The following is a 26,745-nucleotide window of genomic DNA, read 5'->3' on the forward strand; positions in this document are numbered from 1 at the left end:
GGTAACTATGGCAACGCGGGGGCCGAAGGGAAGATCCGCAGTAGGCTCGGCTGGGCCGGACCGCGCGGAGGGGCTCATTTGAATATGATTTGCATATTCAGATGATGTGCTTAGAGACGTGGGGCGGGTTTGCCACGCACCATGGCGAGCCTGAACGCACCTTACAGAGCATCTCGTTCCACCCCATCCACTATCCCAGGCTGCTCCAAGCCTCGTCCAACCTGGCCTTGGACACTTCCCGAGATCCAGGGGCTTCTCCAGGTACTCTGTGCCAGGGCCTCACCATCCTCACGAGGAACAATTTGCTCCTAAAATCTTAAAATCCTCAGCTCTCCTTTACATCCTAACATAATTCTAGTGTGGATACAACCCTGTTCTTGAAACCCTGACGCCACGTTTATCAACAAGCACAGCAGGAAACGCCAAGTTGGCAGAAAAATTGAGGCAACCATAAAGAGGCTGAGGCAACAACCAACAGGATGAAAACTCAAAAGGAAAACACAGCTTCCCAGACTACAGGATGTCATGACAGCTCCCGTTGTAACACGATGGAGATTCCCTTGTGGAGTGTTGTTGGACACACCCAGAGTACACCAAGAACTGCAGCCCGGTGACCCAGGGTGTTCCTCACCTGCCCTGGGGTAATCCCAGCTCACCACAATCCTCAGACATTAATTCGATACCTGAAGGATCAGCGATCGACATTCCACAGAGGTGTGATAATCTCCATGAATATTTGCTGAATTCTGGTTGCCGGAGTGAAAAGGGACAAAGGGATTGGTCAAATTTAGTTGGTGTATTTTAATATCCTGTTGGGTTAGTGGGGGAAGTGAATAAATGGGGTTGGCAGTGACGGGAGATAAAGGATGAGCTCTGAACACAAATAATCTCCTTCAAATAAGCGTTTCTTTCATTTGGGTAAAAAAGGAACTCACTGAGCTGCCCGATGCTCTTTGACTATTTTCAACCCCTGCTGTGTTTGACACACCTGGGCTCTAACAGCTGGAGCTGGGAAAGCAGAAAGTGAGGTAAGCTCATGGGGTATCTCAGCTGTTGGGACAGAGCAGAGCGTGGAGAGGGCACAGGAAAGGGCTGTTCCCTCCCAAAAGCTTCCTGCTTGTCCCCAAAAGGCACACAGAGGGGTAAGCAGTGGTTTAGGGGTGTTGGTGCCTCTGTTCTGCTGGTCAGAGCTGTTCAGGGCACAAGAAGAGAAACCTGGGGAGCAGCCACCCCCAGATCTGAGCCCAGAGGCTAAGGTGGCCCAGCATGGGGAAGGTGCCCCTTTTCTGGGCAGGATCCCAGGACAGAATTCAACCAGAAAACCTGGATAATGAATAAAGCTGCATCCTTGGTGGGTACCAAGCTCAGCACACATCTGTGCCCTGTGTCCACCTGGTTACATCCAGTCCCAAGGGTCCTTCCAGCCACAGCTCTTTGTGGCTCTGCTACAGCCTCCAAGTTTGGAAAACTTTGCAGATGCTTAGAGCATTTCTTCTCCCAGAACTTGTCCAGTTTCTCTTTGGTAACAACATCCAGACTTGTGCAGCTCAGCTGTTTGCTGCCTTGGGAACCACCTTCCCTGTTTTCATCCTGGGCATCCCACCAGCAACAGGAAGACCTGCCATGGTGGGCATCCTCAGAACCAGGTCCTGTGCTTGCTCCAAACGGTCTGGAAGCTGTCCCTTAACCCTGTCATCCTTTCCTGGCACCGATGGCCTCAGTCTCTCAGTGTCACTGCCAACAGAGCCCTTCAGAGCATTCCCTCCAGCCACAGCATCATCAACCTCCCACTCTTCATCCCACAAATCACAACAAGTCAAGTGTGAAGCATCAAACCGATTTATTATAGTTAGTAAAAGGCTTTTTAGCCTGTTAGTAAAAGATGTGCAGCTCCCTGCTGCACCATCTCCTGCCAATGAGGCTTTAAAGTGCTACGTATCAACTGTGAAAATCCCGGCACGTCACAGCAGCAATCTGAACGTGTGCTTTCCCCAGTCTGAGGTGGTGACAAACCAGCTGTTTCACAAGAGAAATCTGACATGAAAAGGCAAAGTGCATAAGCTGTTGCTTAAATGTATGGAAAAACATGGGAAGAATTTCACAGGCAAGTAAAGCATCAGAGAAGAGGGCCTTGGTATGGATGCAGCTGGTTTAGGATCTCCCCTGAATTACGGAAAGTGCAGAGAAAGCAAGTCCCTTCCTGTCCCTCGTGTTAGGGAGTGATAACCATTTTATCTTTAATGGGAAGAGCAGCCCCCACATTCCCTCTCCTGGCAGAGGGGTCTGAGTGTGTTTAAAGGACTGTCCCTTCTTCCTTCAGCACCATGCAAGGAATAAACACCTCAAGCTCTTCTGGAAGGCAGCCCTGACACACCAAAATCAACATCTCCCTCCTGCATATATTGGTTTTTCTTAGTTTTATGGAGGCACTTCTTGGATTTTTGGGCAGAAGGAAAGTATTGGGAGGGAGGAGCAGCCATTCAGGGCTGATGGACCTTTCCCACCACAGGCCAAGCTCTGGGTGTGATAGCTGCACTTTGCCCCAGAGGCCTGAGAGGGCTGAGCTCCCTCCTGCTCCCTGCCCGCAGGAAGAGCAGATTTTGGGAAGCTGTGCTGATGGCAGGAATTCAGGATGAACAAGTTACTGGACACAGAGGGATGAGGGAAGTGATTCTGCTCTTTTGCTCTGCTCAGGTGAGACCCAACCTGCAGTGCTGTGTCCAGCTCTGCAGCCCCAAAGTAAGAAGGATGTGGAGCTGCTGAAGTGAGAAATTCTGAGGGTTGAAACTCTCCTGGCTCTGCTCTGGAGCCAGGATGAGGGAGTTGGGAGTGCTCAGCCTGGAGAAGACTCTGACAAGATCTTCCAGCAGCCTCCAGTATCTAAATGGGCTCCAAGAGAGCTTCAGGGACTTTGGGCAACAACCTGGACTAACAGCACAAAGGGGAATGGCTTCCCACTGTCAGAGGGCAGGGATAGATGGGATACTGGCAAGAAATTCCTCCCTGTGAGGGTGTGAAACACTGACATAGGTTTCCCAGAGAAGCTGTAGCTGCCCCATCCCTGGAAGAGTTAAGGCCAAGTTGGATGGGGCTTGGAGCAACCTGGAGCAATGTAACTACTCCAGGCTGTTTCTTCTTCACTGCTTTACTGCATTTTAGAATCACAGAATGGTTTGGGTTGGAAGGGCCATTAACAAGCATCTCATCCCAGCCCTCTGCCACAAGACCAGTTTGTTCCAAGCCCTTTAGACACTGGAAGGTGCTACAAGGTCTCCCCATAGCCCAGAGCATCTCAGACTCTGGTATGGCCTCCCTGCAGGGTGCAGTTGATCCTGTTTGTGTCCCAGCCTGGACAGAAGGTTCCTATACCCCTATCCCATAGCATCAGGTATCAGGAAGGGCAAGAACTCCAGCTACCGTTCCAACCAAGCTGCAAAAATCCAGCCTCAAATTCAAAGACACCCAACAACCTTTTGTGGGACCAAGTCTGCTTCAAGTTGGCAATACCTGAAACATTCCTCTTAAATCAGAAACGCCTTTTCCTGCCTGAACAGGGTGAAATAAGGCTGATCCTTGATAACGCTGGTATGATGCAGCTCTTTCCTGACCCTCATGTTTATCCCCAGGGTCAGTACTACATGAAGCAATCCCAGAAGGAGGAGGAGAGCCAGAGACACCAAGTAAGGCAAACTGAACATGAGACATCCAGTGGAGGCTGCTGCACCCATCCTTGGGCACATTTTCAAGCCAAGATGAGCAGAGCCAAGAAAATCAGCTCTGCTGTCACAGGATATCTGCACAACCTCTCCTGGCTGCACTGCACAAAGGGACCTGGAGGTCACCCTTTGGATCACCAGGATATGTTTCCCTGAGGCCTCCTGGGACCAAACAAGGAAGACATGGAGAATCACCATGAGTGCTTTGCTTTTTGACTCAGTGGATCACTCACATTTTGGTGTGAGATCCTCTCCTCCGGGACTGTAGAAGGAGAAAGCTACAGCCAGGAAGATGGTTGAGAAATGGGAGGGAACAGACCCAAACCCAACAGCATCATGTACCAAGGCCTCTTCCAGCAGAACCTTCCAGAAAAAGATTTAACAATGCCCCTACTGCCCCCCGCTACTCTTCAGGCTTCAAATGCGTTGACCAAAATCCTGTTGCCAGAGAAATCCCCCCGGCTGCGTCACGGTCGTGGTGTCCCATCCGCTATTTCCGCAGCCGAGCGTACACCGCGAACACCACGGCAGAAATGACGCCGACAGCTGGAAGGATGTACAGCAGGGACAAGCCACTGCTGTCCCTCTTTGCGACTCTGGCCGGAGGTGATCTGGTGGCAGGGTCATGGCCACTGCCAGAATTGAAATTCACGGAGCTTCCAAGGGGACTGACTCCGTCGCTGCCAGCTCCAAGCTGGACGCTGGGGTGATGATCCACACGGACTTCGTGGGTGCCCACAGAGGTGCTGTCCCAGCTCGGAGCAGGACTGGAGTCTCTGCTTGCTCCAGATGCCTCCTTTTCTCTGGGGTCTGCATGAACTGAGGAGACCCTTGGGAATGCTCCCCCTGAGCTCAGGCTATCCCTGCTCACCAGGATTGGGTCACTGCTGAGGCCAAGGCTACTGGAGGTGGTGGAACGGGGCTTGCTGGGCTCCTGAGGGCTCAGGCACCTGTTGGCCACCTCTGGGCTGCCCTGAGGCACGGACACGAGGACACCCGGCTTGCCAGGCTCCTCTTCCTTCTCCTCATCAGGAAGAGATGCCCAGATGGTCGTGGCAGAGCTCACCCGGGGAGCCGATCTCCCAGCCATGCCTTCGGAGCCTCCTACCAAAGCTGTGCCCAGGAAAGGGTTTGCTGAGGCCGGGAGCACCTTTAGGAGACAAGGAGAGGGGCTGGGTGTCAAAGGAAGCACCCAATGGCCTGGGGCACACAGGTCTCACACAAACCCATTTCGACACAGTCCCCACATCTGCTGCTAACAAGGTTGGGCCACAGGTAACAGGGAGGTGAAGGAGGGAGGCAAGGAGGAAGGCAGGCAGGGATGAAGGGGAGCCAGGCAGTGAGGAGAGCAGTGGAAAACAGCACCTGGAAGCCAGGAGATTGACTGGCAAGGTAAGGTGGGGAAATAAGGAGTCAAAGCCCAGGAGAGCTCGGCTCCCTTCCCCCATGCTTCATCATATAGCGTGAGGATGGTAACATGAAAACCACAGAGTCAGAAAAAAAATCCCTGAATAAACTCATCACGAGCTCACAGTGTGACACTGCAACAGAAAATCTCCTAATCAGGGGGAGTGCACAAGGACAGAAACAAAATGCAAGTGGCAAGAGGAAAGGTCACCTACTTTCTCCTTTGCTGGCACAGAGGGGCTGCTGCTGGCTGTATTCCCAAACGACAGCTTCTTCTCTTGCGTAAGAGACTTGACAGAGGTGTCATGGGATGGGAAAATGTCTCTGGGCACAGGGCTAGCACCCAGGGTAGTTGTTTCCATCAAAGCACCTGTCAGGGAGAAAACAAAGCATGTTGCATTAACCAGGGGGCCTAAAACATGAGATTTGCTATTCCTCAAGGAAGCTGTGACAGGACAGTTCCCAAGCTGAAGGGGTGGCAGAGGAAGCAGGATCCAGTGCCCTGGCTCTAGCTCTGCTGAGGCACCAGAGCTTTCCCTGCAGCTGCAAGTAACTCACGCAGGGTGGGCTGCAGGGCTGGGGAGTACCAAGGGAAACAGAGGCTTTTAAGGCTCCTCAAACTCCATGTCCTCCCAGCCAGGAGGTGCTGACCCCACATGGCAGAGGTGAAAGGGCTGGGAGGGATGGGTGTCTCTTTTCCCACCCTGAGACTCTGGAGTGGAGGACAGGGCTTCATCTTGATTCTATGATGCACACAGGCAAGGGATGTAGGAGATGCTAAAATTCCCTCACATCTCTGCAAACTAGGGGAAAGGGAGAAGTTTCACACCCCAAAGCTGTTCCACTGACAAAACAAAATTAAAATGCAGAGGGATGAGATGATCATCATAGTGGGTCCTTTCAAACGAAATAGTCCTATTCTAATTCTATTCTATTCTATTCTATTCTATTCTATTCTATTCTATTCTATTCTATTCTATTCTATTCTATTCTATATTCTATTCTATTCTATTCCATTCTATTCTACTCTACTCTATTCCCCCAGCACTGCCAAGGCCACCATTAACCCGTGTCCCCAAGTGCCACATCCAAACGGTTTCTACATCCCTCCAGGGATGGTAACCACCACTGGCCTGGACAGTTTTTTCCAGTGCTTGACAACCCCTTCCAAAAAGAAAATTTTCCCTACTATCCAATCTAAACCTCCCATGACACAATTTTCCTCTCCTCCTGTTGCTTGTTACCTGGGAGCAGAGCCCAATCCCCACCTTGCTCCACCCTCCTGTCATGGAGTTGCAGAGAGCGAGGTCTTCCCTGAACCTCCTTTTCTCCAGAATGAGCTCTCCCAGCCTCCTAAGCTGCTGCTCAAAAGACTTAGGCTCTAAAGCCCAGCCAGCTCCATTCCCTTCTCTGGGCCCACTCCAGCATCCCAGTTTCTTGCAGTGAGGGGCTCTGAGCAGCACCTCCTGCTCCCCAGTGGCTCTCTGGTTCTGCCAGGAGGGAAACTCACCTGCACTCCCTGGGTGCTCTCGCAGCATCCCGGAGCGCTTCTTCTCCGCATCAAACTGCTCCTGTATGAGGAGGGGGCTGCGCACATCCACAAAGCTGCTTGTGGGCTCACCGTGCCCAGAGCTTGGCACAGGCTGCTTTTTTGGCACTGAGTTTGGGGGCTGCTGCCCCACACCACGAGTGGCCCTCTCCAGCCTTGATGGTGACTCTGTGGAGATATCCGAGTTCTCTTCGGGCTCGTTCCTGGGCTGCCCGGGGCTGTGAGTGGCACCTGCATCCCTTGATGGAACAGACCTGCCCAGGGCCAAGCCCGGTGTGCCACGGTGCAGGTGGTTGGCATTCCCAAAAAACCCATTGTCCACACACACTGGCCGGCGGCTCAGCCAGTCCCGGCCCTGCTCTGGGGACACAGCCGATGGCACAGCCACTCCTGGTGTCCCCGCTGGCACCGGCACGACCCTGGTGGGGTGTGAGAGATTCCCTTCTCCACTGTGCCCACCGCTCACTCCGCCATGGACTTTGCTCCCAGGTGGAACTGGCTGGGGACTCTCTTGCTCCGGGAGTTTTTTGAGGAGCTGGAAGGAAATAAGTTGTGTTAAATCACTGGGATGAGGGGGTCTGGGTCCCAAACCCTGAGCAGTGACCTCCGCGAGGCTGGTTATGAAGGGGGTCTGGGGTCTCTCCTTGGGATCCATCCAAGGCACAGGGGTTGTGGAGAGAAGCCTGGAGTGGAAAAGCAGACCCTGCACTCCCCCCATGGAGGGATACAGGAGAGGGAGCAGTTACAGGGCCATATATAAGCTGTAAGTTATCAGATACAACAGAGATCAGCAGTGAGTGGCTGTTTGGGGTGGGCCTGAAGCAGCCTGGCCCTATCACAGGCTCCTCATACCCAGTCAAAAAGTCCAAAAGGGACCTTTGTGTCCCCATCCAACACATGCCCTGCTCACCGATTCCTGCACTGGGAGTCTGGCCTCCAGGTCCGTGGTGGTGGCAGCACTGGGCAGGACAGGTGGATGGTCACCAATGGGCACATCTCGGCGTGGCTGCCCAGCCAACGGGGCAGAATATCGCCCCCGGGATGGTGTCTGGGCACTGATGGAGGAGCCAGTGGAACGGGCATCCTCAAGGGAGGAGGCAGCAGCAGGAGCTGAGGAACCTGGAAGAGACAAGTGGGTCACTGCAGGAAAAACTGAGGAAGCAGAGGATAAACGTGAGGCTGAAGCAGCTTTGTGTGTGTCCCTGCTCTATCCCCACATCAGCCAAGACCACAGCACCCCTTTGTTCATCTTTCCATCTTCTCTCAGGTGAGAACCCCAGCCCACCACCAACCCCAGCACCTACAAACATGGACCCATTATCTTCAGACATGTCACTACAGTGAAGGTCATCCCTGGGACAGTCACAGATGCCTCCAGCCTCCTGGGAAGTCAAGGCAGGGACAGAGACGACGTCACATCGCCACCTCCAGCACCCCACAGGGCCCGCCCAGGGAGGATGAGGCCACATACGAGGTCGAGGTTGCCAGGTGTCATAGACTTCCTGCAGCTCATCAGCCAAGTGCCCCGCGTTGTTCTGGTGCAGCGCCTGGATGAGATCCTGCACCCAGCCCTTCCGGCACCTCAGGTGCTGATAAAACCTAAAGACAGCTGCCTGGTTGCCCCGTGTCTCCTCCCGGGCCAGGAGCTCATCCTAGGAAAAACACAGAGAGCATCTAAGAGACCGTCTGATTTAGAGGTAAGACAGGTCTATGTTGCCATTGAGGAAAGAGCCTGGTCGAGATCAGCAAAACAGGAAATTACTCTGTCAGAATCGACCAGGCAGGTCAGGGAATCGGCCAGCGATGACACTCGGATAGTCCCAAACTTCTTGAGGTTTCTCGTAATATGGGTGTACACTTTGTCTTCAGCCAAACCCATCCTGGCTCAGCACCTGCAGAGACACAGAGACAGGGTGAGCAGAGGCTGCTGGTGAAGCTCAGGCTGTCTCCAGAAGCTCGGGCTGTTCCATAGGCACCCATGCCCTGGCACAGACACTGCGATGAGACAGGGGAAATTCCAGGCGGAAAACACGCACAAAGACGTTTCGGTTAAAGTTCAACGCTCAGCTTCACTTCCACAAACCACGCTACTTCCTACCATCGCCCACCCCGTGTTTATTCCCACTCTGCTTGTTTGGATTCAGCCGGCAGGTTGGGGGCCGGCCTGCCGGCAGGGTCACCACAACCGACAGGGAAAAACAGGCGACAGGGCCAAGACAAGCGCCAGGGGCCACGGCTGGAATCCCGCATAAGCGATGGCAAAGCCAAAAGGGAAGGCATAGGGTTCCTTCCCACAGGGAATGGCGGCCCGCAAGCCACGACGTGGCCCTGCGCACCCTCACGGTGGGGGCCCCCCCGCCCTCACCGCGACCTTCAGCCGCCGGGGGAGCTCCGGGAGGTTCTCCGCTCGCAGATCCCGCTGGCAGAGCGGCCGGGGGTGGCTGCCGGGGTTGTGGCGGCCGCGGGGATCGGCGCGGCCCCGGTGCCCCCTCCCCGCTGCCCTCACGGCCCCTCAGGGCCCCTCACCTGCGCCCGCCGCCGCCGCGCGCCCAGCACCGCTCCGACCCCGCCCCCTCGTGTCGCAGGCGCCGCCGATTGGCTGTGGCGCACGCCCGTCACGATGATTGACATGTAGTGATTGACGGGGGGCGTGTCCGGGCCCCTCGGGACAGAGGGAGGCGGAGATGCTGGAGCGCGTCCCGATGGTGTGAAGGGACAGGAACATCCCTCATGTGGGGAGACACCGCGGGAGCGGGACCTGACCAGCCTGAAGGGACAGGAACATCCCTCATGTGGGGAGACCGCGGGAGCGGGGCCTGACGAACCTGAAGGGACAGGAACATCCCTCATGTGGGGAGACACCGCAGGAGCGGGGCCTGACCAGCCTGAAGGGACAGGAACATCCCTCATGCGAGGGGACACCGCGGGAGCGGGGCCTGACCAGCCTGAAGGGACAGGAACATCCCTCATGTGGGGAGACACCGGGGGAGCGGGGCCTGACGAGCCTGAAGGGACAGGAACATCTCTCATGTGGGGAGACACCGCGGGAGCGGGGCCTGACGAGCCTGAAGGGACAGGAACATCCCTCATGCGAGGGGACACCGCGGTAGCCGGGCCTGACCAGCCTGGAGACGAGAACATATGGATTGATGAGGCATCTCATCAATCCATATAAATATCTCCAAGGAGGGGCTCACAGCGTGGTGCCGAACTCTTTCCAGTGGTACCAAGGAACAGGACAAGAATTAATGGCCATAAACTAAAACAGAAGAAGTTTCACCTCAACATGAGAAAAAACTTCTTTATGTTGAGGGTGGCAGAGCAGTGGAACAGCTGCTCAGGGAGGCCATGGAGTCTGCCTTTCTGGAGACATTCCAAACCCACCTGGGCACGTTCCTGTGTCACCTGCTCCAGGGGGATTGGACTGGATGATCTCCAGACATCCCTTTGAACTTCAGTATTCTGTGATTCTGTGAGCTGGACCTGTTCAGCCTCAAGAACAGACATCTGAGAGAGGACCTCATTAATGTGTATAAATATCTAAAGGAGATGTGTCAAGAGGATGGACCAGGCTGCTCTGTGGTGGACAGGAATGAGACAAAATATGAATTCTTGCACAGTTTGTCCAGAAAAGGTGTGGCTGCCTCATCACTGTACAAGGCCAGAGGTGATGGGGCTTGGAGCAACCTGGGATAGTGGAAAGTCCCTGCCCATGGCAGGGGGTGGAATGAGATGGTCTTTAAGGTCCCTTCCAACCCAAACCATTCTGTCATTATAATTAACTGAAGCCAGCTTTTCTTGCTCTAAATTGTATAAAAGGATCATATTTCTGGGATGTTTCTAATTAAGAGGAAATTTTTGTGATGATCAAAACTTACCTCAAAAAAAAAAAAAAACAGTCACTCAGTTTCACCCAGTAATTTCTGTTCACAAAACTACAGAATCACAGAATTACAGAACAGTAAAGGTTTGGAAGGGGCTTTAAAGATCATCCCAAAGCTGCCCTGCCACGGACAGGGACAACCCCCATTAGACCAGGTTGCTCAAGGCTTTATCCCGCCTGGCTTTGAAAACTTCCAGCGTTGGGACAACCTGTTCCTGTTATCATCGTCTCAGCAAAAAATTTCCCCCTAATATCCAACATAAATTGCCCCTCTGGCAACTTCCACTCGTTACGCCTTGTCCTTTTCTCCGCATCTCCTTCCTAAGAGTCCCTCTCCGGCTTTCCTGTAGCATCCCACCAAAGTTTTTTTGTTTATAATCCATTTCCTGCTCGGGAATTTTGGGAAGCGGGATGGGGAGCTCAGTGCCGCCGCCGCGCCACCAGGGGGCAGCACCGCCCCGCGCCGGGCCCCGCGTGGCCACGCCCATGACCACGCCCATGGGCCCGCCCCGGGCCCGCCCCCGGCCCGGAGCCGCACGATGGCGGCGGCAGCGGGCGGGCGGCGGCGGCGGCGCCGCTGAGCGCCGGGAGAGCCCCGAGGGGCGGCGGGGGCTTCCCGCACCCCTTCCCCTTCCCTCATCTCCCCCTCCCCTTTTTCCCCCGACCCCCCCCCTTCCCGCGCCCTCCCCCGCTGCGCCGTCCATGGTTACGGGCGGCCGCCGCGGCCTCGCAGCGGAGCCGTTTGGGCGGGAGCCGGCGAGGGAGCAGCGGCCGCAGGTGAGCGGGGAGGGGGTCGCAGGTGACCCCCGGGGATGGGAACGGGCTGGTTGTGGTGGCGTGGGGGTGATGGAAGGGGCCCACGCGTGTCTGTGGAGTTGGGTCACCCCCACCCTGTCCACGCTGAACTTGGGGTTTGGCATTTGCGTATTTGTAGGTGTATTTGTTAGCGGTAATGAGGATTTCTAAAAGTGATCGCGGGCTGGGGCTCTTGGATTTGCTCCCTTGGAGCGAGTCCAGAGGAGGCCACCAAGTTGATGGGAGGGATGCAGCACCTCTCCTGCGAGGAAGGGCTGGGAGAATTGGGATTGTCCAGCATGGAGAAGAGAAGGATCCGGGCAGACCTAATGGGAGCCTCTCAGTACTTGAAAGGAGCCCGCAAGAAAAATGGAGAGAGACTTTTTACAAGGGCCTGGGGTGACAGGATAAGGGGGAATGGCCTCACACTGACAGAGAGTATGGTTAGATAAGATATTAGGAATAAATTCTTCCCTTTGTGGGTGGTGAGGCCCTGGCACAGGTTGCCCAGGGAAGCTGTGGCTATCCCTGGAAGGGTTTAATGCCAGGTTGGACGGGGCTCTGAGCAACCTGGGGTAGTGGAAGCTGTCCCTGCCCATGGCAGAGGATGGAACAAGACAGGCTTTAAGGTGCCTTCCAACCTGAACCATTCCATGATTCTGTGAACATCCAGCTGTGGGTCTGCAGCGACTCACAGGGTTGGACACGGGAGTCCAAGCTGGGGACACCCCTCTAAGACCCAGAAAACAGCTGCAGGGCAGGGCCACCATGGCCACGATCTCCTGGCACCACCCACCACCGCCCTGCTGCAGGATGGCCGGGCTCCCTGGACACCTCCAGTCAGTACCTGGGGCTTCTGGTCAGTGAGGAGCCCTCCTGACCCACGGGCTGAGCACGCTCCCCTTGGCAGATCCAGGCTGTGCTGGTGGCCAAAGGCGTCTTTTGAGACCGATATTCCAGCTTGGGGGCTTGTGGCCTGGCAGCTCCCTGTGCCATCCCTCCGGGAGATGCTGCGGGCTGGAGTTGGAAGGGACACACACCCTCCTTGCTGTGGGGTCCAAAGGCTCTGTCCCTTCTTTCAAGGCTCTGTCCGCTTCTCAGTGGCTCTTTCCGCTCCTCGAAGGGTGTGTCCCCTCCTCACCACTGCCTCTGCTCATCCCAAACGGGAATCCCAAATGGGAATGTCCCTGCTGCCCCTCTCCAAGCTCTCCCACGCTCGGGTGGCTGCATCCTCCCTCCTCAGCCAGCGCTTGCTTGTTTCGGATCTTGGATGTCATCGAGGGTGGAAAATGTGACAGGAAGGAAGGGAGGCTTTTTTTCCCTCCTGCTAAATATGGACTGACATTAAAAATCTAAATACTGTCGCTAAAGGAATCCCAATGTCTGTTTGTCGAGGGAGAGAAAAAGATGTTTTCTGGCTTTTCGGTTCCAGCTGGGAAGTTTCGCAAGGAGTGGTGGAGTCCTTGCCGGGAGCCTCAGGAATTTACTGAGCTTGTTCACAGGACGCTCTCCGCAGCGTCTTACGCTAAAAAAAATTAGTCATCCCTTCTCTGCCTGCCCGTGGCTGGGGGAAGCTTGCTGCGAGCATGCAGGATGCTTGGAAATATTTAAGGATTTTTTCCTCCTGTACAAGGAGTTCTAGAAACGACAGGAAATAAAGCTGCGGCCCCAACAGGAGTTTTTCATCTTTATTTTAATTCCTGTTGCTGCAGCGGCCAGTGGCAGGGAGGGGAAGGATGTGCTCGGGGTGGCTGCTGCCAGGTTTGCAGGGAGGATTTGTCTGTCTCTGTCAAGCATCAGATGCAAACTCATGCTGTTGTTCCCAGAGATTGGGAAACAGGCTTGATGTGGAGCTCTGGGAGGAGGAATGGAATCACAGGGATGGTCACGGCACTGCCAGCTCCCTGATGGCTTCTGCTGTGGCCAGGGTGAAGAGCCAGGATGCTTTTTGGGGAACAGGGACCACAGCTCCCCTAGGACTTGGGGGTGCTGGGGAGACAGAGACTTGGTGTTTGTGCTGGGCAAAAAGTGGGCACTGCCACCTTCCCATTCCACGTGTTTCTTTCCATCCCTCTTGGAGAGCTTTTGGGGGCAGTACCTGTGGGAAGCTCCAGGGTTTTTGCCTGATCTTTGTTAAAACAGTTGGTTAAAGCAGCTGGTTGCTTGCAGTTGGCTGAAGGTGGTGGAATCATCATCACTGGAGGTGTCCAAGGAACAACTGAACGTGGCACTCAGTGCTCTGCTGACGAGGTGGGGATTGGTCACAGGTTGGACTTGTGAGGTGTTCTTGGAGGCCTTTTCCAACCTAAATGACCCTGGGATTCTGTGAAAGCAGTGGGGGATCCTGGGAGGTGCTGGAACAGATATTTCCCATTTCCAGGGCACTGGTGCTGCTGTGTTCTTCCCAGACTAAGGAGACACAGCCCTGCCTTCCTGAAACATCCCTCACAAATAACTGCATCTCTGTGCTGCTCCGTGATACTGGTCCACGTCCAACATCAACATCCTCGCAGAGGAGCAGTTTGAATTCCCTCTCTCCCTGTCTCCTCCTGCTGCCAGCCTACATCTGTTCTGCTCCAACCCTCTGTGTTTCCAGCAGGATGGTGGATCCCAGTCCAGTGGGGAGGGCACAGGTTGTGTGACCTCTGCTGTGCTTGGCTGAGACAGTGTCACTGTCATGTGTGATGGCTCTAAACACTGAGGAGCGTGGGGTGGGATATTCTGTGTGGAACAGCGCACCTGTAGTGCTTCCATGGGGTCAGGAGTGGCACCAGCTGCTGCCTGGTCCTCCCCTCCTGGTGTGACATGGGCAGGAGGTCGCTCATCCCTGGCAGCTGCTCTCTGGGCTCATTCACAAATCGCATTTTCCTCTGGAAAAAAACCAAATCCCCGGGCTTTCCTCTCACGGTGGAAGTCATTTGGAGGCAACCAGGTCTGTAAGCATCCCCAAAGCCTGCGGACAGGAAGAGACACTTGAGCGGAGAGGTAGGAAATGTCCACATTTAGAGCAGTGGCTGATTCATCTCCTGCTCTTAACTCTTTCCCCCCTGATTTTAGTGGGATCCAGCTGGTTTGTTTCTAGGCTCAGAGCCCAGGGAGGCTCTGGCTGGATCACAGAATACTGCTGGGTTTTGTACATCGTGTTTACGTGGTTTGGGGTGGAAAAGGAACGGGGTGTGCGGTTATCCGAATTGGATAACCGGAATGTCGGCAGTCACATTAGAGAGGATTAATATTTAATACATAGGGTATGAACCATTGTGCTTAATCGCGATCTGAAGGGCTTAGGAAGAGATTTAGCGATAAGCAAGTGATTCCTGAGCTGTCCAGAATGATTTCTTGCATCTTCCTCTGGAGCAGCTGGTCCTGGATATCGCTAGAGGCTGGTGTGATCCTGTTCTTCCTGATGTCTCCAGGTTTTGTGAGTGGGTAGAGTGGCTTTCATCACGAGTGTTCACTTCTCATTAAACTCACAAATCCTCTGGAAACACTTTTTCTCTGATGCAGCTCACGTGGCTGGACTGTCAGCTATGGTACCTGTCAGCACTTGGAACTTCTGCGTGTGGCCAAAGCTCGTGGGAATCAGGTCGTGGGATCCATGGACATTGTCACTGTCACATACATCTGCCCAGGCTCTAGTGAAGAGGCTGCTCAGTCATTCTTTTGTCTCTCTAACCTCTTTAGGAGGCCTTTCTTGCCATCTCCAGGCTCCCACCATGGTACTGGAGGTCCCCATGAGAGCGGTGCTGCTTTCCACAGCTGCTCCATGTGGCCTTACGTGGGTTTTTTCTGCAATGTGAGGTGTTTTGTGGTACAGCAAGATGGGGGCTGCTCCTCTGGGAAGGGGATTGGTGTGTTTGTGCAGGGAGGAGGTGATGGTGGAGAGTGCTGTGTCCAAGGCTGGGGTCCTCAGCACAACAAGGACTTAAAGAACTCCAGAAGAAGTAATAAAGATGCTCCAGGGCTGGAGCCCCTCTGCTCTGGAGCCAGGCTGAGGGAGCTGGGGGTGCTCATCTGGAGAAGAGAAGGCTCCAGGGATCCCTCAGAGCCTCTTCCAGCACCTGAAGAGGGGCTCCAGGAGCACTGGAGAGGGACTTGGGACAAGGAACAAAAGAACAGGAGAAGGAGAATGGCTTCTCACTGACAGAGGGTGGGTTAGACAGGATATTATAAAGAAATTCTTGCCTGTGAAGGTGGGGAGAGCCTGGCACAGGGTGCCCAGAGAAGCTGTGGCTGCTCCATCCCTGGCAGTGCCCAAGGCCAGGGTGGACAGGGCTTGGAGCAACCTGGGACAGTGGAAGGTGTCCCTGCCCATGGCTGGGGGTTGGAACTGGATGCTCTTTCAGGTCCCTTCCAACCCAAACCTTGCTGTGATTCCACAATTCTATACCAGGGCATTCAAATAATGCATCTCCACAGCCACATGTCCTGCAGGTTTGAGGGTTGTGTTTCCATGGAGGGAAACCCTCCTTTAGGCTGCAGGAGGGTGTGTGCCTGCACCTCCCTCCCTCCCTGCCCCAAATCACAACTCTCCTGGCTGAAAGCATCAGCCACAGCTGTCAGACCCACCGTGCTGTGGTTGCAGCTGCAGTTTTGGTGGTAGCAGTCAAAACACCTGAGTGTGGGTTGGGTTTTGGCATATTGGTCATGCAGAAAATCCTGATGCCTACTGAAATAGGCATGGAGGTTGGAATTATTTTTAAAATTTGGACTACTTTTTTCCCCAAAAGACCTGTGGAAGAATGAGAGAATCAGGGAATGGTTTCGGTTGGAAGGGATCTTAAAGCTCATCTTCTTCCAAACCCCTGCCATGGGCAGGGACACCTCTCACTAGCCCAGGTTGCTCCAACCTGGCCTTGAGAATGCTCCTTTTATTCTCTGTGCAAACAGATCACTTGCTTAGGCAGCAGCGACTCTTTATTCCAGAATAATTTGTTGTCCTAATTCCTTCCTGTTGAAGCAACTCCATTTTGCATGGAATAATTAGCGCTAATTTGGGCCTGGGATGGAAAACAAGAGTTCTCTGACTTCAGAGGAGCAGACAAGAGCATAACCTCTGCCTTTCCCACGTGAGTCAGGTCGTGCCGTGCCATTCCTCCTCTGAAGCAAAATTAAAACCTGTCTGTGAGACCAAACATTCCAGGTTGGTAGGAGGGAGCAGGAGGCAGAGGTGTCACCAATTTTAAGCCTTCTGCTGCTGCAGGGAGCTGAGGGCAAGTGTGGTGAGGGGGGAATGGAGCAGCACCTCCTTCCTTCTTGGCTGACACTGAGGAACAAATAAACAGAAATGTTCTCACCGTGCTGATGTGAAAAGCTGCTTCTGAGCCAGCCTGGCCTGTTGGTGGATTCCTGGCACCCCAGCCAAGTACTTGAGACCTTTTTATTGCTGTGAGGAGGACTTCCTCATCCTGCCCCGCAGTCTGACTCGATCCACGGCTATTTTCTGGTCCTTCCAGGAAGACATCCCTGCTCTGCCTTCCTTTGTGTGGGGAAGGGAATCCAGCCAAATCCCTCCCCAGCCCCAAATCCCTGCATGTCTGAAGAAGGGGAGGTGCAGGGCATCCTTCCCATTTTACCCAGGAAGCATGAGATGAATTCCAGTGCAAAGCTGTTGCAGGCAGGATCTCCCCTGCCTGTCTCCCAGCTGCCTTTCTTGATTCTGGTAGGTTCAGTGTTTGCTGATGGGCTGTGAGCACTGAGGCCATGAACATCTCTTCAGGATGAGTCCTGGAGGCTGTGGAATGGGAGATGTCCAGCCTGGAAATCCCAGCTGGCAGAAAATGGGCTCACACTGGATTGATACCTGACCACCAGACACCTTGGCTGATTGGTGCTGCTTAGACAGAGAGTTCTAAGGCCTGGATTCATAACTTGAGGGTCCAGGACGCTTCTTGGCACTCCAAACTCCATCGCTAAAGGTGTGTTACAGGCTCATTGTGGAGATGCTGCAGCAGCATGCCTGTCTGAAACAGGGGTTGGCCTGTTGCAGCTTGTAGGGTTTGTGTATCCAAGTTAAGTAAGAGGTGACAGGAAGGCTGGATCCAGGTATGAGCAGTGAATCAATCAGCACTGGATTGCTCTGGGGCTGAACCAGCTCCCCCTGGGATGACTGTCCTCCCATATCACGCCTGATGTTTCGAAATAATCTCTGATTGTTCTGATGATCTAAACCCCAGGGGTTTAGCTGGCTTTGGGCTCCACCCCATCAGTGGTGACCTTGCTGCAGGGCTGAGGAGAGCAGCAATTCCTGGTGTGGCTGCTGAGGGCAGGATGTCTCCCTGGGTCTGTACTCACATGCTCTTCCCCAGGGAGTTGGGGATCATCAAAAGAGAACTTGTAGAGGGTCTCCCCAAAACTGACACCCAACCATCCTCACTCGTCCTCTGGGAACGCTGATAAAGGAATCACAGAATCATGGAATGGTTTGGTTGGAAGGAGCCTTGAACATCATCTCATTCCACCCCCCTTCCATGGGCAGGGACACTTCCCACTATCCCAAGGTGCTCCAAGCCCCATCCAGCCTGACCTTGGACACTTCCAGGGATCCGGGGGCAGCCACAGCTTCTCCGGGCACCCTGTGCCAGGGCCTCACCATCCTCACAGGGAACAATTCCTTCCTAATGTCTAATCTAACCCTGCTCTTTTTCAGTGTGAAGCCATTCCCCCTTCTCCTGTTGCTTCAGTCTCTATTCATCTTTCCTATAGGCTCCCTTCAGGTCCTGGAAGGCCACAGTTAGGTCATCCCAAAGCCTTCACTTCTCCAGGCTGAGCAATCCCAATTCTCTCTCTTTCCTCATAGCAGAGCTGCTCCATCCATCTGATCATCTTGGTGGCCTCCTCCAACAGGCCACAGAGGTGAACTTGCCAATTAAGCAGCAGATCCTTCTGGAATCCCTGGGATTGTTTGGGCTCCATCCCTCGCTATCCACCTGGATTTTTAGGGGTGGTGTGTCAGTTCCTCCTCTGGGGATTTCAAGCACTTCAGTCACAGCCTCAGGGCTGACAGTACTGATTTGTGTTAGAAAATGCCATCGTGGTCTGTGTCAGAGAGGATTCTGCAGCCAGGAAATCTGTTCCTGGCCCAAATGTGATTGCAACCAGCTCAAAGTGCTGCTTGCTTCCTGTCAGGCGTCTCTTACTCCATCCCCAAAAAACTGCTACACCCAGCACAGACCCAGCCCTGGACCAGGGACAGGAGCAACAGGGCTGGAGGAAGAAATGACCAACCAAGGCAGGGAAATAGGTGACAAAAAAGCCAGGAAGGAGCTGAGGTCTGGCTGCTCAGCCAAACCAGGAGCAAAAGGGACAGATCTCCCAATCCCGATGCTCTTAGAGCTTTCTAGAAGACTGGAACCCTCAAATAAGTAAATTTCACTGAGTGAGAGCAGAAATACGAAGAACAGGATTTACTTTTTTGTGTGTGTGGTTTTGTTTTTTTTAAAAAAAGCATTTTAGTGGTTTATAAAGATTCCAGCAGTGCTCTGGGAAAGTGCAGCCTCCTGTTCCAGGCACCGTGTTCAGCACAGGAATATCCTGGCTCTCGACCTGCAGGTCTTGAGGTACCATAAATTTTTCTGGTGATAGCGTGTGGCAGGCCAGCATGCAAAACTTTTCCTGCTGCTTTACAATTTGAATCATGTTTTTATCATGCCAGCAGATAATCATCTGACTCGCGTTCCAGAAGCGAAGCTCTTGTGGATGTGTTTGAGAAGCCTGAAAATAAATATATTCACATGTGTTTGCCAGTGTTGTTGAACACATGGTGCGTCTCAGAGCCTCTGCATTTCACTCTCTTGAAAACTGGCCACTCTTGAAGGCTCAGAAGTACAACTTTAGTCCAAATGCTTCAGTTTCATACCCCTTCCATAGCAGACACTAATGCCATCCCCTAAATGATGAATTAGAGATGAACAGAGATGAGTTAGAAATGAATAATAAATTGGAAAGCATGGATAATCCTCAAGATTTTCTCTTGAGGAGACTTTAAACCTATTTGGCTACAGGCAAATAAATGTTTTTAATCCAAATTGCCGTGTAGAATTTGCATCCTTGTCCTGGTGGCAGGGTGGGAATGCCGGGTGGGATCTTTGGGTGACTTGGTGGCAGCAGCTTGTCTTTAGATACTGAGACTGGGATTAGAGAGGTTCAATTATTTTCTAATCTCATCTAGTAGCGTGCTTGACAACCCTTTCCATGAAGAAATTTCCCCTTATATCCAATCTAAACCTCCCCTGGTGCAACTTAAGGCTGTTTCCTTTTGTTCTGTCTCTTGTTGCCTGGGAGGAAAGCCTGATCCCCACCTGGCTCCAACCTTCTGTCAGGGAATTGTATTCAGCCAACTCATTTATCATCTTTTTATGTCTGTCTTGGCCTTCAGTGGTTCTCTGGGAGTTATTTTTTGACTCCAGCAGGTATTTGGAGGTGAAATCTGTGGCCCAGACTTGTGTTATGGCAGTGCTTGAGATCTGGGTGTAGAGGTCTGGCCTCCCAGAATCCAGCATCCAAATGAATTAAAACAGTAATAATAAAATAGGAAAAAACTAGCTGAGAGAGAAAAGCAGTTTTGGAAGGGCTAAGGTGAATCTCTGCTCTCCTGAGAGGTAAATACATGTTTTCTCATCTCTCTCATCCCTTCCTCAGCTGAGGCTCCAGAAAGGTTGACAAACCTGGTGGCTGCCTGAGCATTTTCCACCTTGGATCCATCAGCATTTAGGATGGTTTGGAGGGTCTCCAAGTGTCTTCATCCCTCTTGGTGGCTGTTGTGAGTGTCCTTGTGGGAGTTCATATCCCTCAGCCAGGGCTGCAGGATATCTTGGTGATACATGTGCAAAACCAGTGCTGCAGGTGCATGTTCCACAAAGGTGACACATCTCCTGATCCACCCACAAGAGGCAGTGGAGGCACCTGAGTATCTGACACTGCTTCTTGCATCCAGGTTTTATCCATGGCATAATGAAGGATTTACTCCTCACTTTCCTTAAAACATTTTAGAGCAACCTCTGTGCCTGTGCAGAGGTATTTGCCTTTTTTTCCAGGATATTCTGTGGGGGGTTGTTCGAGTTTATGTAACTTCCCATATGTTGCCCTCGTCTTGTAGAAACTTGAAGATAAATTGTGAAATGCAGGGAGCTGCTTTAAAAGGATCCATCCCCAGCTGGAGCTCAGCCTGTTTGTGGCCAGAAAAGGGGAACAGGCCCTCTGTCCCTGTTTCCTCTCTGGCACAGCTGAGCGAGCAGCGTGGGATGGAGCACCTGATGCTGCCCAGCGCTGGGATGCTGCTGCAGGAGGAGCTCGTGGTGAGCTGGCTCCAGAGCAGGCACGTGCTGTGAGGGTGGTGGTTTCTCCATGGAGGGGCTGCAGCCCTGGCATCATTCCCTGCAAGCTCTTTTCTCCCTTCCAAAGCTGCTGCATTCCCTGCTGTGCCCCTCTGGCCAGCAGAGAGGGTGTTTTAGGTGGAGCTTTAAGTCAGTGTTTATTTTACCATTTTGCTGGGTCTGATCTTGCTAGGTGCTGCTTGGTTCCCGTGTATATCATAGAATCATGGAATTGTTTGGGTTGGAAAGGCCTTTGAGTCCAACCATTTCCCCAGCTCTGCCAAGGCCACCAGTGACCCATGTCCCCAAGTGCCACATCCACACAGCTCTTAAATCCCTCCAGGGATGGGGACTCCACCACTGCCCTGGACAGGTGTTTCAATGCCTGACTATCCTTTCCATGAAGAAATTTTCCCAAATATCCAATTTACACCTCCCCTGGCCCAGCCTGAGCTGTTCCCTCTCCTCCTGTCCCTGTTCCCTGGGAGCAGAGCCCGACCCCCCCGGCTGTCCCCTCCTGGCAGGGAGTTGTGCAGAGCCAGAAGGGCCCCCTGAGCCTCCTTTTCTCCAGGCTGAGCCCCTTTCCAGCTCCCTCAGCCTCTCCTGGAGCTCCAGCCCCTTCCCCAAATCCATTGCCCATATCAAGGGGGTCTGAGGGCGCTCAGTGTCTTGCAGACACACATTTCTTGGCTCCTGTGGGTCACAAGCTCAGCACCTGGTAGGAGATTTCATGGCTTTTGTTCTCTTCAGACTTGACCAATGCCCTTCACTCATCACCCAGGTAATTTCTGCCTATCATTTTTGAAAATGGTTCAGTCCCAAGTGCAAGAGGAATTGTAGGCAGGATTCTGGCAGAGCTTGGAGCCTGCCTTCCACTGGGGAATTACACCGTGTGTGATTAGAGTCTCCAAAAACATCCCTTTCCATTCCCTCTCCAACCCCCCTGGAGCAAAGCCAGGAAGCCCAGCCACTGAACAAAATCCTCTTTTGAACTTCAAGGTTGAGAAACTGAATTTGTCCTCTGACAACTGCGATTGTTTGGTGGACAGAGAACGAGGAACTCTGTGCACAAATGGATGGGAGAGTTGGAAAGTCCTGATGGGAAAAAGTGCTTCAGGGATGAACCATGCCAGGTCTGATGATAACTGGCTGGAAACTTCAGCCAGGGCTCCTGGACAGCCAGGCAGCCTCAGCAGTGCTGGGAAAACTGAGCTCCTCCACATCCAAACCCAGGAATTGACCTATTCAGTGGGGTTTTCTGAAGTTACTGCAAGATCATGAGTGTCTGTAGGAAGCCAGGAACTTTGCAGTTGCTCAATACTCACTGAGCTGCTTTGGCATGGGTTATTTGGAATGGTTTTATTTTGTAGAATGGATTCAGAGTTCCCTGCGTGGGATCTTTGGAGATGAGTGTGTTTAGCTGCTGTGGAAAGAGGTCTTTGTGAGGTGGGGCCTGGCTTGGTGACTGTGACTTCACTGGAGGTGACATGACAGCAGCCTCTGGGCAGCACAGCAGACTACAACACCAGTCTTGTAGTTTAATCAGTTTAAACTGTCCCTGCTGCACAAAACACGTTTTCTGCCCAGAATGTCAGAGTTTGATAGAATCACTGAATCATGGAATAGTTTGGGTTGGAAGGGACCCTAAAGACCATCTGGTTCCATCCCCTGCCATGGGCAGGGGCACCTTTTACTATTTCAGGTTGCTCCAAGCCCCATCCAACCTGGCCTTGGACACTTCCAGGGGTCCAGGGGCAGCCACAGTTTCTCTTGTGTTTGAAGGGTGCAAATCTCACTGGCTACAATTTGGCTCAGTTTGGGAGAGAATCTTTAAAATTGTGTTTTGAAGCTTTTAAGGATTCATCCTCAAGGAACTTGTGATGCTGTGTGTGTGCTGGGGGATTTTATTTTGTGCTGTTCAGTGCCCCACAGGCCAAGAAAAGTGGCATGGATTTAAGGGGATTTGAGTTCCTGAAGCCCTGAAATTCCACCCAGCTGTGCCAGAGCTGCCCAGCTGAGATCACTGCTTTATATTTGATATTGAATTCTCCCTCCCCTGCTGCTTCATTAAGGCAGTGGAATTGCAGAAATGCCAGTAATTAGCTAATGAAGGACACAGGTGGTAGTGCAGTAAGAGCTTCCATAGGTGCACAGTTGTTATTCCAGGGTTTTCAATCCAACGGGGAAAGGTCATCTCTGCCACACTCATCATGGCTGTGACTGGTCCCATCCTACATCCAACACTTTCTGTGCCACTTCAGCTGTTTCCAGCCCCTTGGATGGCCATGGCAGTGCATTCCATGTCTCCCTTCCAAAATGGGACTTTGGGCAGGCTCCCAGCCCTGCCATCAGATCCCGAGCCCAGGGCTAGGAACGGGATTGCCATTTCCACTTTGTTTTTTCCCATTCTTCCCGTTACAGGAATTGTTGCCAATCTCTTCAAGCACTCCTTGAGCTTTGTGTTCAATGGCAGGACTGGGCTGTTGGCACAGGGCATTTCCAGGAGGATTGTTGTGCTGTGGAGGTGACAAATGGCAGCTGAGCTCCTTTGGGATGCTGTGACCTCTTCCCAAGGGAGCACCGGGAATGCAGAGCTCAGGCCTCCATGTCTCTCCCTGTCTTTATTGAAATCCTTATTTAAGGTCCTGCAGGCTCTGCTCTGAGGGGGATTCAGAGTTCAACCACTGGATTCATGAATTTTGGTGGGCTTTTTGGAGATCCAATCCTGTGTCTAGCCTTGGGAGGCTGCGTGGCCTCTGACAGGTGCTGTAGCACAAACCCACCTTTGGACTTGGGCTACCAAGTTCCATCCATGGGCCAGCTCTCAGATAACAGTGGCTTTTGCCAAGGACAGGGTGGTGTTTTGTGTCCTTCCTGTGGGAAGCTCTTGCAGTGGTTCTTGTGGTTCTTCAGCCAGTTCTGAAGCATCTCTGGCTACTCCAGTTTGCCTGTGGTCACTTGATGTGCAGTTCCAAATGACCCTGTCAAACTGTGGTGTTGGATGTTACGTTAGAATCAATTTTTCTTATTGCTGATGGTTTTACTTCATATATTTTTAGAAGCTGGACTCTGATTTTACTTTGAAACAGTCAAAACATTGAATAAAACACTCCAAAGCTTTCAGAGCATTTGAACTACACTCTCCCTTCAGACATTCTCAGTCATTTCCCTCCTAGATCTGACTCCAGGTATCTGCTCTGAGCTATGCCCAGGTTGCAGAGCTCCTTGGATCTCCCTCCAGACAGAAACAAGAGGCCTGGAGAACACTGGGAATGATGATTTGGGGGAGAAGAACTGAAAACGAATGTGGTGGTTAAATCTGTTCTTGCTAATGAGAGCCACTTGAATTTATTTTTGGGTGAAATTTTGGTCCTTCCTATTCTGGAGCAAAATTCATCACTTGCTTTTTGGATTGTCTCCTCTTTCTCTCTTGGCCTCCAGCTGCCAAACCCTCCCTTCTCCCCCCATGCCCTGGCACACAGAATTGCAGCATCCTGAGCTCCAGCATTGCAGATGTGCCAGATGGAGACACTGAGCTCAGGCAGGTCTCAATTTTGGAAGCATCAAGAAAATGATGACTTGAGAAAAACCTTCTTGTTTGTACTGAATTTTATCAGAGCCCAGCGATGTTGAACAGGCACCTTGGAAGCTTCGTGCCAGAGAGCTCCCAAGTGTTGCTGCTGTTCATGGAATGGTTTGGGTTGGAAAGACCTTAAAGACCATTTATTCCAGCCAGCAGGGACACCTTCCACTAGACCAGGTTATTCCAAGCCCCATCCAACCTGGCCTTAAAGCCACAAACATCCTCTGCTCTTGAAAACCTGTCCCCTAAATGGTCTTTGTAGACCAAATCATACTTACACCAAGCACTTGCCTACTTAATTTTCACATCTGTTATTTTTCTTTCCTCTGGGTAGAGTTGTTTCTCATCAGCTTTGAGCACAAAGATGCCTATTTGTTAAGTGTTTCCTGGCTGCAGAGTTGAAACTCTTTAATATTCCTGTCTTCTGCGAGCTTTCTTCCATGAACTTTCCTTCACTCGCCACCTCCTCCCATTTATCAAAGCCTGCCTTGCTCACAGATTTGGTGCCTGATGGGGGACTGGGATTATCCCCACTGTGTCACACCAGGCTGCTTGCTGTCCCCAGGGAAAAAGGGATAGATGTGAAATAAAAGGAGGAGTCGGTGCTTCCATGCTTGTTGAGAAATGCTGGCTTTTGAAATGTCCTGAGCCTGAAGTCTCTTGCTTGGAGAACAGGTCTGATGTGCCTAATGATGCTGGCCAATTCCCACTCCAGTTTCCTATTGCTTGGTCCAAAAGGGATTTATTCCCTCAGAAATGGGGCTCATTCAGCCTACTTTAGGTAATGGACAGCTGAAGAAGGAACACTTTGATTTTTTCCTAGAATAAAGCATCCTGCAGGGGCTTCCATGTTTAATAATAATCTGCAAAACCTTGTGATCTTTGATTTCAAGTGCTGTGAGCTGAACTCCGTGGGACAGTCACAGAATCACGGAATGGTTTGGGTTGGAAGGGACCTTTAAAGACCATTCCATTCCAACCTCCTGCCATGAGCAGGAACACCTCCCACTATCCCAGTTTGCTCCACACCCCATTCAGCCTGGCTTGGACACAGGGATGGGACAGCCTGGACAACCTGTGCCAGTGCCTCACCACCCTCACAGGGAATAATTTCTCCCCAATATCCAATCCAAACCTACTCTCTTTCACCTTAGTGTCAACTGTGACTCTTTCACCATTAACATCTGCACTTAATATTCCTACTTTTTGTTTAATAACTTGGGGGTCAAGCCCTGTCTTGTCCGAATTGGGTGTTCTTTGGGGCCCTGGTTCAGCAGCATTGGCCCCTCCATCAGTCCCTGGCTGAGCAGGGAGCGCCACTGCCCCGGTGCCAAAAGGAAACCAAGGTGCAGAGAGCTGATGAGTTGTTTCGTGGCAGGGATGAGCTGATGTAAGATAGTGCTGGTGTTGTTTTGAAGAGTTTATTTTTCTGTTCCCTCCTTTCTGCACGTGTTGGACCACGTCTGGTGGTGAGTAAGGCGGCTCAGCTTGCTTACCTTGGCGTGAACGCGGCGCTCCGGCGCAGCACCCTGTCCTGGCCAGCGTTTTGGTAAGCTGGCAAACAAGCTGAGCCACTGTGGCTGACACAGAGCAGCTCTGGGAGTGCTTGGGGTGGGAGGTGAGGAGAAGGGAGCTCTCACCTGGTGGCAGTGGCCTGTGTAATCATCCACCACAGAATTCCCAGCTCCGTTTGGTGCCCTGTGTGCTGACTCTTGCCTCTGGTTGGGATGAAGTGAAAATGTGGGAACCACATGTGACCCGCCAGCACTATCTTGTTTAACACCCTATCTCCAGATGTTTCCAGCTTGTAGTGCTAATTTCCACTTGAAGTTATCCAAGGGCCAAATCCAAGATGCTTGCTGCCTTTACAAAGAGGAGTCCAACTGCCCTTAATGTTATCTCTTGCTTTGCTCAATCCCACATCTCTTGCATCCAGGTGTAGGACAAGCCTGTCCATCTCCAAACTGTCCCTTCCATCTCAAAATCATCTTACAGTGACATTTTTTTCTTCATTATCTGAGTAAGAGGATTGAAAAGCAAGAAGAATCAGATTTTGCCCAGGAAATTTTGTACTTTCCAAGGGCATTTCATTACATCCTTTTTTGAAATCTGTAAGAACAGCTTTGTCCAAGGGATGCTCTTCCCTTGGGACTGCACATGCTTTTCTTAAATTTCACCAGCACGTGACCACAGGGCACGGAAGGACTCGCAGGAATGTTCTAACTCCCTTTGAAAGGCAAGCTGTTCTTTCAGCCTCTTGCAGAATCGCTCTGACAGGAGATGCTGCAATCAGGCTGCAGAGGTAATTGTATTTGTAATGTGAAAGACAGAACAGGGTCTACAGTTCTCATCCTTGACAGGCTCTGCAGGGACCCAAAGGTAGGCCAAAAAAACCCAAAAAAAACCAAACCCAAACCAACAGACCCAGCCATTGCTTCTGACATTTGTGATTGGTCTGGGCAAAACATTAGGAAACAACATACTCAAGGGGACAAGAT

At 52.3% G+C, this 26,745-nt stretch overlaps 2 protein-coding genes across 5 annotated transcripts in view; one reads left to right on the plus strand and one right to left on the minus strand.

Moving 5' to 3' along the window:
• Positions 1–1,821: 1,821 nt before the first annotated feature.
• On the minus strand, positions 1,822–9,254 carry MAVS (mitochondrial antiviral signaling protein). 3 transcript variants are annotated; one of them, XM_058838386.1, is made up of 7 exons: positions 9,199–9,254; positions 8,435–8,564; positions 8,144–8,324; positions 7,583–7,791; positions 6,634–7,207; positions 5,339–5,493; positions 1,822–4,866 (listed from the first exon to the last, which is right to left on the minus strand). In XM_058838386.1, the coding sequence occupies exons 2-7, from the start codon at positions 8,549–8,551 to the stop codon at positions 4,207–4,209; spliced, it is 1,896 nt and encodes a 631-aa protein (XP_058694369.1). In that variant the 5' UTR covers positions 8,552–8,564; positions 9,199–9,254; the 3' UTR covers positions 1,822–4,206. The 3 variants fall into 3 exon arrangements, with proteins under 3 accessions (XP_058694369.1, XP_058694370.1, XP_058694368.1); XM_058838387.1 differs by lacking the exon at positions 9,199–9,254 and adding an exon at positions 9,044–9,192; XM_058838385.1 differs by lacking the exon at positions 9,199–9,254 and adding an exon at positions 9,038–9,189.
• Positions 9,255–11,190: 1,936 nt separating this feature from the next.
• PTPRA (protein tyrosine phosphatase receptor type A) overlaps positions 11,191–26,745 on the plus strand; it is a 114,639-nt gene continuing 99,084 nt past the window's right edge. For both annotated transcript variants that reach the window (XM_058838378.1, XM_058838377.1), the window contains exon 1: positions 11,191–11,332. The gene's annotated coding sequence lies outside the window, so the exon portion shown is untranslated. The remainder of the gene's footprint in view (positions 11,333–26,745) is intronic.

Source organism: Poecile atricapillus, chromosome 4 (assembly GCF_030490865.1).
Source record: "Poecile atricapillus isolate bPoeAtr1 chromosome 4, bPoeAtr1.hap1, whole genome shotgun sequence".
NCBI classification, from domain to species: Eukaryota; Metazoa; Chordata; class Aves; order Passeriformes; family Paridae; genus Poecile; species Poecile atricapillus.